At 36.2% G+C, this 15,004-nt stretch overlaps 1 protein-coding gene across 1 annotated transcript; it reads right to left on the minus strand.

The window, feature by feature from the left end:
- Window positions 1-4,622: 4,622 nt before the first annotated feature.
- LOC117410870 (solute carrier family 22 member 2-like) lies at window positions 4,623-14,224 on the minus strand. The gene is made up of 11 exons (XM_034017775.3): window positions 13,759-14,224; window positions 12,390-12,493; window positions 11,592-11,746; window positions 10,762-10,930; window positions 10,318-10,432; window positions 10,135-10,235; window positions 9,136-9,350; window positions 8,088-8,196; window positions 7,180-7,292; window positions 5,973-6,072; window positions 4,623-5,719 (listed from the first exon to the last, which is right to left on the minus strand). Exons 1-11 carry the CDS (start codon window positions 14,170-14,172, stop codon window positions 5,638-5,640), a joined length of 1,677 nt encoding a protein of 558 aa, XP_033873666.3. The 5' UTR covers window positions 14,173-14,224; the 3' UTR covers window positions 4,623-5,637.
- Between the last annotated feature and the right edge of the window lie 780 nt (window positions 14,225-15,004).

Consider the following 15,004-nt stretch of genomic DNA (forward strand, 5'->3'; position numbering starts at 1 on the left):
CTGTGATCAGATCAGCTTGTTTAATATAATTCAGTTACCTTCTCATTAAATTCGCCTATGTCCAACCTAACATTTTGAACTGAATTAAGGTTTGTACAATCAGACCACAGCTCAAAGACAGACGTACAATATGGATTAAATAATTCCAGCAAAAAACTCATAATCAAAGAATGAGGTAACAATTGCTTTTTTTTTTTTTTTTTTTTTTTAAATAAACAGAAAAGCATTATATTCTGTATAGAGATGTTAAAGACTTTAGTCAGGTGACTGTTGTTTAATTTCAATATTCTATCCTGTGAGGGTCACATGTTGTGGCAAACATGCACACTTGTGGGTCACAGAACAAACAGTCCTTGGGGAGAAACTGCTGAGTTTTTTTAAAGGGGCCCTTTTTTTTAGTTTAATAACTAGCTTATTAACATATAGTATCAACCAATGTTGTCTGTTTTGTCAGTTAACTGTATTTCCAATATTTCACTTAAACTGGGTAATAATGCAGCACTGGTAATGTAATGGATTCTGGAATTTAATGCACTTAGGCAGGATACACACTGAAACGAAACAAACACACTTAAGTGGGGTAGACTGCAGTCAGTAAATGTACAGTAACCTATTTATGAACTAGTAAAAAAAGGCCAGCCTAAACTGTTCAGCATATCAGATCCCTACTATCAAATTCAAGTTCATCATATAACTGAAATGGGGTTACAGAACTAGTAATGTTTAGCAAATGAGATCATGTTTTATTCTACTAGCTTTTAACTAATTCATAAACAAGTAAAAAACAAACAAACAAATTTTAATATATATATATATATATATATATATATATATATATATATATATATATATATATATATATATATATAGTGACAGACAGACACAGTCAGGCACTGGATGGGCACTATGTCAGGACAGGGATTTTTCAAAGTCTGACCCAACACAAAATGGCACCCAGAGTCAAGTCACAAAATGGCCACCTTAGAAAAACTACATTCCCCATAATCCCTAACAGTTCCACCGGGAGGGGACCAACACACCTGATGAGAGTTCATGCAATGGGCTGCCTATATAAAGGGGCATCATCATCATCATCATCATCTTCAGCAACATGGACCAAGGGTCACAAATGGAGATTAGATAAAGGGGCATTCAGAACAGATAATAGGAGGCACTTTTTTTACACAGAGAATTGTGAGGGTCTGGAACCAACTCCCCAGTAATGCTGTTGAAGCTGACACCCTGGGATCCTTCAAGAAGCTGCTTGATGAGATTCTGGGATCAATAAGCTACTAACAACAAAACAAGCAAGATGGGCTGAATGGCTTCCTCTCGTTTGTAAACTTTCTTATGTACATCTTAATACTAAACAGTCCTCGTTGAGAATACTCTTGCCAAATCTACCAAAGATTGTTTTACTCTGTGGTTGTTGGAACTCTTTTCCTCCTCAGTCGGGATAAAGCTGCACTTTAAACTGAGTTTGTGTTCACGGTATAATTTGATTATTACGGTTTAAAGAATTGTATTTTGGTTCGCTTGGGGTTTGGTTATTTGAGTTTTACTTTACATGTTCACTTTGTTTTCTTTGTGTGTGTTAATTTATTTTTGTTTTGTTTTGAAGTTTACCTGATTGGTGTGTGGTCGGAGGGAGTCTCTAATAGAGCTAGTTCACGTTCTCGGTAACATTTGATGAGCTTAAATACACCTTTGTTAGCTAGTAAAGATGATTTTGTCTGGTACTTCATTCAATTATTCAATTGGATAATAAAAACTTTTAACTGCACTGCTGTCTCTGTTATCCTTCATTCAATTGAGGGGGATCTGAAGGTTTTGTTTTATCTTTTCAACCTCTAGCCGAGGTTACATTTCTCTTGCACTAAAGGTAAGCCCTCACACCATTTGTGTTTTCCCCAGTGTGATTATACATTTCACCAGTTTGTTGCCAGTTAGTTCATTAGTTAATGCACATTAGATGTTCTTTTTCACAAGTAACTGCTTTCCTTTTTTTCTTTTAGTTTACCCCTTCTGCATGGTTTACATGCTGGGAGAGGTGCCGGTGCTATTTGAAGCAAAAGTCTGTACTAATGCTTTGACTGTATTTTCCCCTAGTGGAGAGTTCATAGTACTGCAACTACCATTACCAGTAAAACCTTTATTTCTTTGATGGTTATCAGTGCTTTTAATTGTTTTCGGTTAATGGCTTTGGTCCATTTTTTTTAATAAAACCTTTAAATTGCATTCTTGTCTGTAGACTAATTTAATTGAGGGGGGTTCTGTTGTTGGGAACCTGGTAATATTTGTATATTATATGTATTGGGAATATAGGCTGTCTCTGTCTAGCCCTATAGAATAAAATCATTTTAGAGGGTGGCGTAGTCTAATAGCCAGTAGGGGGTGCAACAGTAATTCAATTTGCAGGCCCGCTACAATTTCTTTGTTTAATTTTGTTTTTCATTTTTTGCAGTTGCGTGTTACCTTACCGTCATTTTACCTTAATAAAACAGATTTAGGGACCAGACAACTCACACAAGGGCCAGAGCAGCACAGTTATAGGCGTACTGTTTAACCAGTCTGGGGTAACCCCTAAACAGCAACATTATTAGCTATGCACGAACACGCAAACAAAAAACACTCAGAGGTTTATACATCAACAGTTTATTGTTGGTCAGGATAAATGTGCTATGCTGCCTTTTACCACAGCATTCACTACACTCCAGTTACAGTGCACACGATGTGTTTTGCAGCACATGTTTGGCAATCATTTAATTAAATCGTAGCTAAACATTCCAGTTTCAGAGACATATATCAATAGCACACTACCAGCAATCCTTGCACAAAACAAAACAACAACAACTATGATTTTTACACAACTTGAACCCTTTTTATACGTCAATACTAAAAACATAAATCCAGTGGCTTTATATATATACAGTGCTTTGCAAAAGTATTCAGACCCCTGACCAATTCTCTCATATTACTGAATTACAAATGGTACATTGAAATTTCGTTCTGTTTGATATTTTATTTTAAAACACTGAAACAAAATCAATTATTGTAAGGTGACATTGCTTTTATGTTGGGACATATTTTTAAGAAAAATAAAAAACTGAAATATCTTGCTTGCATAAGTATTCAACCCCCACACATTAACATTTGGTAGAGCCACCTTTCGCTGCAATAACAGCTTTAAGTCTTTTGGGGTAAGTATGTACCAGCTTTGCACACAGTGTCGGAGTGATTTTGTACCATTCTTCTTGGCAGATATGCTCCAGGTTGTTCAGATTGGTTGGACGACGCTTGTGGACTGAAATTTTCAAAGTGACACAGATTCTCAATGGGATTGAGATCAGGACTTTGACTGGGCCACAGTAGGACATTCACCTTTTTGTTCTTGAGCCACTCCAATGTTGCTTTGGCCTTGTGCTTGGGATCATTGTCCTGCTGAAAGGTGAATTTCCTCCCAAGCTTCAGTTTTTTAGCGGACTGAAGCAGGTTCTCTTGCAGTATTTCCCTGTATTTTGCTCCATCCATTCTTCCTTCAATTTTAACAAGATGCCCAGTCCCTGCTGATGAGAAGCATCCCCACAGCATGATGCTGCCACCACCATACTTCACTGTAGGGATGGTGTGTCTTGAGGCAGGGGCAGTGTTAGGTTTGCGCCACACATAGCGCTTTGAGTTTTGGCCAGAAAGCTCTATCTTGGTCTCATCTGACCACAAAACCTTTTCCCACATTGCAGCTGGGTCACTCTCATGTTTTCTGGCAAACTCCAGACGTGCTTTCAGATGGTACTTTTTGAGTAACGGCTTCTTTCTTGCCACCCTCCCATACAGGCCAGTGTTATGCAGAGCTCTTGATATGATTGACTGGTGCACCAATGCTCCACTCCCAGCCGCTGAACTCTGTAGCTCCTTCAAAGTGATTGTTGGCCTCTCTGTGGCTTCTCTCACAAGTCTCCTTCTTGTTTGAGCGCTGAGTTTTGAGGGATGGCCTTTTCTTGGCAGTGCCTGGGTGGTGTGATGCAGCTTCCACTTCCTGATTATTGATCCAGCTGTGCTCACTGGGATATCCAAACACTTGGCTATTATTTTGTACCCTTTCCCTAATCTATGCATTTGTATTACTTTATCTCTAACTTCTGTAGAATGCTCTTTGGTCTTCATTTTCCTTCAGATTCACAGCCTGACCAATGACCCTTCAACAGTCGGGTTTATATCCAGAAAATGTGACAGCAACTTTAATGGTTCACAGGTGGAGGCCAATGGTAAGGTAATTGTGTCCTCGTTAGGGCAATTTCTTTCATCGGTGTAAACTGGGAGCTTCCACAGCACATGGGTTGAATACTTATGCAAGCAAGATATTTCAGCTTTTTATTTTTCTTAAAAATATTTCCCAACATAAAACCAATGTCACCTTACAATAATTGATTTTAAGTTTCATTGTTTTAAAATAAAATATCAAACAGAATGAAATTTCAATGTGCCATTCAGTAATATGAGTGAATTGGTCAGGGGTCTGAATACTTTTGCAAGGCACTGATATATATATATATATATATATATATATATTTCTTGTAGAACAACATCCCAAAGCATACAGCGATAATAAAACACTATAGGTTAAGAGCACATGTACTTTTAACAAACACTGTCATAAATGTTTTAATATTTGGTCACAACAGACCGCTGTTATTGCAAAAGAGGAGCAGCTAGCACTGTGTTTCCCATCTGTTATTTTATTTGGGCAAGTTTCTCCATACCGCAACACGCCACATTTACCGATGATTACTTTTTGGCAACACCAGAAATAACCGGTCACTTTTCTGATGGTATTAAAAATAAATGCCTGAATAAATACAGATTTTTTTTTTTTGGGTCATCTGTAAAAAAGAACAAAGTACCTAAAGATAACCACCAAAAGAACTGTGGAAAACAGAAGTCCCATTTCTTGCTACACACATCAGGGCATGTGGATACAAAAAAGCACTCTCAATTGTGTTTAAAAATATACTGATGCACAAAAGAAACGCAACACTCAAATTTAATCAAATATTTTAAACACAGATATCAAACAAAATCACAGAAAATGTGAACAAAAATACAGATCAAAGAATCATGATAAGTTTTCAGTATAAAACGTGACACACTGTCAAAATGAAAACATTAAAATTAAGATATCTGTAAATTAGAGATACAGGCTAATTTCATTATTATTATTTATTTATTTATTTATTTATTAGCAGACACCCTTATCCAGGGCGAGTTACAAACGTTACAAGATATCACTATATAATATGCACTATAATGAACACTTCTTATAACGAACCTCCGTTTTTAACGATCCCAACATTAAGAACGTTTTTTTTAAAATGAGTGCCACTGAATCTTCTCTTGTGTGAACATGTTATTCTCTCAGTGAAAACAAAGACCATGGTTGGCTATTTCAATGATAAGGCTAGTGCGAATCATGTCAGGCAACTGCATTGAAAAGCCCTAACAATATGAAGCAATCTACACTTTTGTATATCTTAAAGATTGTGACATATTTATACATTTGAAGATATCTTTAAATGATGATTTGGCTTGCCATAATTTACCACTATTAAACAATCATTAAATACAACTGATGCCCCAAGGTCAAACAGAAGTGCAGTCTTTATTAGTTGTGACATCTGAAGGCAACAATGTGACAAGCTGGTGATTTTTTGTTTCTTTAGTCCTGAAATAAAAACATAATAAAAAGACATTGTTAATAGGAGGCCAAAGTTTAGATTTTTTTTTTTCATACATTAATGGAAAAAGTAACTTTAAATATATTTGCTGAGATTAATGGGTTCATCAAAGTTGTGTATCGGTCCTGGAATTTTCCATTATAAAATAAAACATTAAAACAACTCTACAGCTGTTCAATGTAATTTCTTGACCCACATATGATGTTAGGTACATAATGGTTATGTAGAGAAAAAACATACCTTTTAGGGTTTTCAATATCGTCAATCGTCTCTGGCAATGGCATACCTTTGGTTTCAGGCAACAAAAGGACCAGTCCCCCAGCAATGAAGGCAAGAATTCCTGTGGTAAAAATAAATGAAGTTTCCTACACAGCAAAAGTCGACTGTCTGAACTTTGATTTAACATACGTCATCCGACTGCCCCCTAGTAACGTTGGTGCAATACTCTTTTGCCCAGAGAAAAAGCTCCAGTACAGTGCAATACAGTACATGATGTATATGTACAGAGTCTATACTGCAATTATTTCTGGAGGTTTTCTTACAGTATCATACTAATAATTCCAGTAGCGAACACAAATATATTTTAATTAGTTAGGATAATAAACGGTTCCCTGTACCATATATACAGTTGTAGTCAAACGTTTACATACCTCAATGGAAATTTATAATTTCTAGAAATTTCTCAAACAAATAATTATAGGAATGATCTTTTGTAGTTTTGCTTTTGTGGATGAGGAAAAAAAGGTTACAAGAAACAGATGTCTACAATTATTTATTTCAGCAATAATAATCCAAAAATGCTCATTCAAAAGTATTGATAACCTGACAAGGAAAATGAAATTAATAGCTACTTTAGTTAAAATAACATCTTTTAAACGATTATGATATTTGTCAATGAGCTTTTGGCATGATTCTTTAGTGATTTCTTTAGGAAATCTTCTTGTATCTTACCTCCAGCTTTATGACAATAGCTCTCTACTTTTTCCCATATTGACTTATTGGTAATGATAGCAATCATCCTATGCCTAACCCTTTTATACTCTCTAAGACTGTTCACCTACAATCCAACATTTTCTAGACATTTCTGGAATTAGGTTCTGCATTATCATATTGAAATTTCTAGCACCTTGTAGACAATATTATTATAGCATCAAAGGGTATGAATACTTAGCATTTTTGGAGTTTTGCAAAAATATTGCTTAAATAAATAATTGTAGACATCTGTTTATTGTAACATTTTTTTCCCCTCAACCACAAAAACAAAACTTTTGCTACAAAAGATTTTTCCTAAAGTTATTTGTTTTCAAGAAACTGGAGTATGTAAACTTTTGACTACAGCTGTATGTACAGTACAGATGATGGCAAGTGAGGGGCTTGTCATATGCTCTTTGATCAGAACAACAACATTGCATACGGATTTGAATTGATAGGACTTGGATATACGTACCAAAAACAACCAGCGGTAGCTCCAGCCATATAACTGCTAGCCTATAGAGAAGGAATGGGCAAACAATCCCTCCAATATCACAAAAGGTAGAGCACACAGAAACCGCAAGATTCCTGTCAGTGGGAGGAAAAAAACAGACACCGTTTTAAAAGGAAGATGAGTTTGAATGTAGATGAACCACAACATAAACTGAAGTAAAAGTTGCTCAGATTTCATTTCGCTCTCAGTGAAAGAAAAGATTTTTTAGATCTAAACATAGACCTGCTTCCTCTAATGACTGTCATTCTTTGCAGCCAATCAAATGCTTGAACCGGTGTGAAATAACCCGGAAGTGCAAGCTTCCTTGAAGGACAAACAAACTGAAAACTTTCTTTTACTTGGAGTGGTATGCAGATTCATTTATTTATTTATTTTTAAAATAATAATTCTTGCAAAACTGCAAATTGGAGACCTAGAAAAGCCAATGAAATCTCATGGCAGGTATGATTTATGAAATTGTCAGCTGAGATTTATTCCATTATTTTTATCTTAAAAATGCACAACCAATGCTGTGTTTCACACCAGAGCAGAAAGTGAACTATATTTGCCTTGTTATACAGAATGTATTTGTGAAATATTCTCTTTTTTATTAGATGCCTCTCAAGTGGGCTTGTTCATATCATAGTTACACACAGCAGAATGTGACTTGTATTTAACCTACATTGTATAAATGACATATACATCATATAAATAAAAAATAACCCCTTTATTATGCAGTCATGTAGTGAATAGCAATTCACAAATAAAACGGGAAAATACTTCAGTGTGTTGTATGTATATTTCATCAAAGTAAGGAACATTAACGTGGATTGTAGCATTTAGTGAGTTACAAAAATAAATAAAACAGTTTTGATCAGCACAACACATACCTCACAAATGTAGGGTACAATTCAGCGTTCACAAAACAAACCATCTCAAAAGCCATGGTAATACCCAGTCTGCCAATACAGGCGATCACAGTTTTAACCCAGTATGCATCTTAAAAACAAAGCAAAAAACCCAACAGTTACATTTAGAAGGCACAGTAAACAGTTATTGAAATGTTGATTCAATACGGAGACAAATTGCAAATATATATATTTTTTAAATTAGATGCTCAGAGCAATATGACTGCGAGAAAATGAATAGCTCTCTACGATGAAGGAATAAGAATGACCTATATTTTATAATGCATTTGTTTTAGGCTGACTGCATTTTACAAGCTTTCTGTCACCTCTGCCCCTAATGCCTCACCCTCTAACCAAAGACTAAAAATGATTGTTCAGTCCCCTCGTACTTCCCATCCAACCAGACAGGTTTCTACATTTAACACCTGCTAAAAACTGATGAGACATCCAGAGGCCTTCAAAAATACATTAGATGAAAAAACACTTTCTTTCACTGCAGGCTGAAACTGAAGCTGGGATTTCCTGCCTCAGAACTACCTCAAAACTTTAGTACTACACAGATAAAATAGCCAACTGAAGTTCACCACTGGTTGAATGGACAGCAAAATTAAAGAAAAAGAGCGTATGTGTTGTGTTTGGGGGCTTAATTCTCTACATAGGTACAGAATTATAGCAAACAGGCTAAATGGTTTGCCAAAAGCTTGTTTAGAATTCAGTACAGTACATATACACTGTAATTAAATAAGTACTTTAATTATCCAACCAAGTTAAATAAGACATTTCAAGCCAATTTAAAGACACAATATTTTTAGATATTTTCAAAAACGTTATAACTTATTAACCATATTTATATCCAATTGGAATAAATCCCTATGCCCAATGTGATTCATGACAGAATTGGTACGTGGCTGCTGCTCGGTTCTTGATTAGTTACGCAGGCTTCTCTCAATTATCTCATGAATCAGCAACAGGGTTTGCAATGGGTCTCATTCCCAGTAAATGCAACCAACCAAAATGTTGTTTAGCTTACATTCTGGTATAACAGCAGCTATTAAACAAGCAGCCCCCGAAACTACATTAGAAAGTGTGAAAGGAATGCGTCTTCCCATCCGTTCAATGGTCACTATAATGAGAAAAGCAGCTGGAAACTCGACAACTCCAGAGATAAGGAAGTCTATGTAGACATTTCCCCCCAGGATTCCGAGACGCATTATGAGGCCTTGGTAAACAACAGCGCTTGTGAACCTGAAAGGGAAATACAGGTAGAGTTAGTATTGTCAAAAAACATCTTTTATCTTGCTCTTAATTGTATTAATACTTGTACTGTGATTCTTGAAATGTATTTTTGTTTATGACTGTAAGTCGCCCTAGATAAGGGCGTCTGCTAATAAATAAATAATAATAATAATAACCTCAGTTTGTGCTGATTAATTCCATATATGACATGTACAAAAACCTTTACGGTTATAGAGTTATAAGCACAAATCTAACAAAATTGCAAAACTGGCGAAAATAGCGCTACCTTTAAAGGGTTAAATAAGCATTAAAACACTGTGAAAACATGATAAAGCATTGTTAAATAAGCATTAAAACATTGTATGGTCACCAGAGTTGGGGTCAATTCAATTTTTTCAATTCTATTTCCAATCCCAGTTCCCTTTTATACAATTCCGATTCCTATTCAGTTGTATGGCATAGTCTTTACTGAGGTTTATGACATAGGCTTTATCAGGTTACCTGACAAGTTCATTAAGTTGTATACAGTATTTGTTTGCTCAGTAAAGCCTTTGTTGTAAAATGATTGGAATAGGAATTTGAATTGATTAAATGGGAATTGGGATTAAAAAGGGAATTGGAATTTAAAAAAATGGAATTGACCCCAACTGATGGTCACTTTGACTCAAAATCAGGGCCAGAGATGCATTACATGACACTTCTAGTTTTATCCCTGCCCACTGGCACATCACAGCCTCAGTTTCTTAACAATAAAACCAGAGTAAAAATAAAAATATGAATTAAACTGTCTTACCAATTAAACATTAAAATGAAAGTGTGTTTTCTCATCTTGGGAGTTCTGACTAAGTCAAGAAAAGATGGGCTTAAAAGCTCTTCATTGTCATCTGTAAGAGTCTGTAAAATAGAACATATAAATAATAAAAGTTTGAACTGTTATGAATAATTTGCCACCCAAATTGATTATTGTGATCATTACCTCCACTTTTTTGGACAGTGTTTTCCCGTTCACTTTAGAGATTTCTTTAGCAAGTGCCACAGCTTCGCTAGTCCTATTTTGGGACAGAAGCCACCTTGGAGACTCTGGAATCCACCTAGAATAAAAATCTATTTACTGTTTTGCTACTTTAAAACACCCATACAAAGCAAGCTTAATTCCAGTTGTGTATCACATACATATCTAAACAAAACAAAAAATGGAGCTGAAGCTCTTGAGTCAACTTGAATTCATAGTTATAAAAATAACCCTACCTACCACTAATGACAGATAGAAGAGCACAGAGGTTTGCATCAATTTACTTTAGAGCCCAATGCTGTACATATATAAAAAAAATTTAGAAAAATTGGGAAAAACTGGGATATATTTGGGTTGGTAAAAAAGGCACCTTTGCAGCATTATAATACTTTAAAATGTATAGATTACCAGTAGTAGAGCAAGAAGAAGAAATAGGGGACAGTGATGGCCACTTGTAGCCAACGCCAGTTTGGAATGAGGTAAGCAATGAGTGGCAGAATGAGAATTCCAACACTGAAGAACATCTGGTAGATGACTCCTACTGTCCTCCTGTAGTCTACTCCAACCAATTCTGTGACTGAAGAAAGAATAGGTATAAGATATTTTATGAAATATCTGAGAAGAGTTACATGACATATTAGATTTATTGGTAGTCCATATCAACTTTCTAGAGGGCTCTGTGACACTAAAAGCCCAGCTTGGTATGTTAAACCTTACAGGAAGAAGAGATGAAAGAGGTCCCGTGGAATAGATCAAATATAATGCCCAGCCTTTGCTAGCAGGCTTTGTTGAGAAAGCAAGCCTGCCAGCTAAACTCTTACTTGAGCTGGTGTCTTCATAGAGAATATGAAATGGCGCTATTTTACGCTATTTTACAAATATATTGTTCTACTTCTCTCTGAGAATATGCCTCAGCACTTGTCTCAAAATGAACTGAGAATATAAAGGAGGTATTCTCAATTGACCTAACTAAAAAAAAAAAAAAAAAAAGGAAAACACCCGCATGCTGAAAATGCGCTGTGCCTCAAATGAAAGATTCATTTGTTAAAATGACAGCAGATCTGTATTTTGGGTTGTAAGATTTAGTATCTCCCACTCAGTAAGAGTCTTCAATTATAACAGTCTAGGAATGGCTGAAATCTGAATTGTATTTGTGTTACAGTTAAGAAGTTTCCTATCTTCTGTTTTGCTAAAGGACAGATTTTAAAGACCTTGGAATAATTCTAAAGTGTTCTTACGGAGCACATAGCCTGTCACCCAGCCACCTTTTATGGGAAGTCCAAACAGACCCCGGAATATGACCAGAGCGATGTAATTGGGCGAGATAGCCACAAGTATCCCAGTAATTGCATTTGCCAGTGTCGACGCTAGAAAACATAGCTTTCGGCCATACCTTAAAAACAAAACAACAACAAAAAGAAATACAAATAAATAAATAATGTATTAATAAAAAGATGATTGTATATAATGTACACTCACATGTGGTAATAGAAATGTGAAATGTTATAAATGTTATAAATGTTATTCTACAATGCAGTACTGCACTCTACAGTAGTAAGCTACCATTGGAATGTCTGATATATTATAAATGTTATTCTACAATGCAGTACTGCACTCTATAGTAGTAAGCTACCATTGGAATGTCTGATATATTATAAATGTTATTCTACAATGCAGTACTGCACTCTACAGTAGTAAGCTACCATTGGAATGTCTGATATATTATAAATGTAAAGTGGACATTGGTGGTCTAATATTTACTACCTTGGTTACCCATTTCTTTCTTTTCAATCTTTTAGTATTATATGTGTGCTTTGCTGGTGTATCACAACACTTTCATATTGTTTAATGGTGTCTTGTTGACAATGCCATTCCCAAACTTTATGGGGATTATTCCTTATACTGTAGGCTTCTTTTTAAACAGGTTGACCATAATCACAGGGTCAAACTTGTGAATATTTTGTTGAAACACAAGCTAGAAGGTTTAGGATAATGTGTGATTCATGGCCATTCAGAAATAAAATTGTTGACTTTACCTGTCTGCTACATAACCCATGACTATCGTTCCCACCAGAAAGCCAAGATTGAGTATTGACTGGAAGAGATCCACCATCCAGGCATCAGAACACACCAGATTAAACTAAAGTAGGGGACAAGGGAAAGGAAAAAATACAAAGAGGCCCGCGTTGTATACAAAATATATGGGCGGGGGCGGGGGCGGGGGCGGGGGCGGGGGCGGGGGCGGGGGCGGGGGCGGGGGGGGGGGGGGGGGGGGCGGGATCCAGCATTCCAGCATTAAATTTAAAGTAATCTGAATATAGTAGCTATTTGGCTGTCTTGTATGGTTTACATCGGTAACTATTAACTATAACTGACATATATACAGTAACATGTTTGTGTTAAGTAATAACTGCCAGACTACTTTGACAGAAACAAAAAATGAGGAATGTCGCATTGCAAAGAAATCTTGGAATATATCAATTACTGTATTTGTGAAGCAATTAGCTTTTCAAGGTTTAAGAATGCTGTGCTTGCTGGTAATTGGTTGCTTTAAGGTCAGAAGAACACAATGCACCAGATGTTGCCTTTTTTGTGTGCATGTGTTCTTACTTTTTTTTTTTTATGAATACAAAAACATTACAAGTTAAAAATTAACTTCAATGGTGAGTCAGTACCAAATCGTGTAATTTAAAGCAACAGATATTAATTATTTTATATTAATATAATTATTTGACCCATTCATGAACCTTTTATTTTCAACATTTCCGCAGCAATGTTTTTTTTTTTTTTCATTATGTTTATCCATTTGTAATAACTAAAATGGGATTTTGGTTTTGTGAACAGTGAAAGAAGTCACATGACTTTAATACTGCAGCAATTCTGTGTTAGATGTCAAGGTCACGGACATTTAAGATCTAGTTTTTATATAATCCTTCAAATACAAACTCACTACTTCTTATGGTTTCTAATATGGGACAATAACAGGTAGCAGTAGTGTTGTAGAGAATCGGTTGTGTATTAAAAGTGAAACCAATATCTCATGGCATTTTGTTTATCACCTGAAAACCAAAAAGTCACATACAGAGATCACAGGTAAAAGTGAAAGCTACCATTAGATTTTTCCGAAAGATTTTCCAAACTGAAAATATTACTTTGGCATTCCTCATACTTAAATTTCTCCATTGTTCCTGGCTTACACTCTTTAAACCACATGGCATTGGATTGTCAGGAGCCAATCAGGATGCAGGACATTTCCAAGCCGTTTTATAATAGGCTTGCACCAACATAAAATAAAAACAGCGTGTTCTCAGAAGCAATTCATCCAAAAGTCAAAGAGACAAATGTTTCTGTTAGTGTCTTCATCACAGCTCTGTCAGCCAAATAATGAAATAATAAAGATCTTACCTCAGTAACAAAGGAGCTCCTCTGTTTATAGTCAAATACCCAGCCATCTTGGCAGGTAGTCAGCAGTACATGGTTTCCATGGTTGAAGGTGAAATTTGGCTGAGGACTGCCACAGCTAATGGTGCTGTTCCAGTCTACATCATACCTCTGGCACTGACTGTATGCTGGACCAGTCGTTGTGTTAATTAGAGGAACTGTGTACTTCCTCTCCTCTTCCAGAGTCCAGCCACATTTACCCCGCAGATCTTCCACCGCTGGGTTCCGACACCAGTGTTCGGGTGTGAAGCCTTGAAAAACGATTCCCACGTAGACGCAAGCCCACGGCATGGACACCAGGCAAAACAACCCAAAGACACGCTTCTGAAACCTCCCAAACTCCCCGGCCTCCACCAGGATCTCATCGAAGTTTGTCATCTTTGCAGTGTCCAGTGGTTACTGTGTTGTTGTGCTGAGGTGGGCTGGCAGTTTTTACTGCAGCAGATGAGTTCAAAAGTCCATCAATTGCTGACTTGCGTTACAATACAATCAATTGCTAAACCATGCGTTACAATACAATCATGTCTCAGGTCACTCCAGAATTATATCAATAGATATCAAATTATTAGTAAGTAACATGACAAATAAACATAAATACCATAAATACTGTATGTTGATCAATAATTTATGAGGAACATTTGCAAAATCTGGCCAGTATGATTTATCAGTCATTTACATGGGATGTGAAAATTACTTAATGCGTGGGGTTATGCAAGTTAAAAGCTGTTACATAAGCGGACAATTTCTTTAATCTTTTTTTAAAGTAAATATTTGACAAGTTTGTTTAACCAGCGTTACAAATCAAGTTAGTAATCTGGAACTGCTGCTTTTTTGCAGCATAGTTTTCTGTTTCCCTTTGAAGAACTGGGCACCACATTTCGCTGTGGACTGTGCTACACAGTATACAAGATAAATTGCAATTTCCAGGGAACAATATCCACTCACTGATGAAGTCATGGTGCCCATCGATGAAGGCCCTACCGTCTGGATGTTGACCATGGCGTAAGTTAAGGTTAACTTCTTGATGGTAAGATTTTATCAAGTGGCCACTACACAGTGGTAGCCACATCCAGCTATTTACCTGTCTAAAGACTGTCACAGTGCAATAACACAAAAATGTTGCAGCTTTGCAAGCCTTCTTTTTCTGACTGTACTTTATAAATAAGCTGCACTTCATCAGTTCTGCCACCAGGTGGCAAAAGAGACAGAA

Source organism: Acipenser ruthenus, chromosome 6 (genome assembly GCF_902713425.1).
Source record: "Acipenser ruthenus chromosome 6, fAciRut3.2 maternal haplotype, whole genome shotgun sequence".
Classification (NCBI taxonomy): domain Eukaryota; kingdom Metazoa; phylum Chordata; class Actinopteri; order Acipenseriformes; family Acipenseridae; genus Acipenser; species Acipenser ruthenus.

Bases quoted from the DNA above. Each gene is read 5' to 3' on its own strand.
- LOC117410870 (XM_034017775.3), bottom strand. From the start codon at position 14,172: ATGACAAACTTCGATGAGATCCTGGTGGAGGCCGGGGAGTTTGGGAGG. The intron at 8,197-9,135 runs GTAAGCTAAACA...TTTGTTTTTAAG, and splicing joins AGCTGCTGTTATACCAGAAT to ATGCATACTGGGTTAAAACT. The intron at 5,720-5,972 runs GTATGTTTTTTC...TTTTTATTTCAG, and splicing joins GATATTGAAAACCCTAAAAG to GACTAAAGAAACAAAAAATC.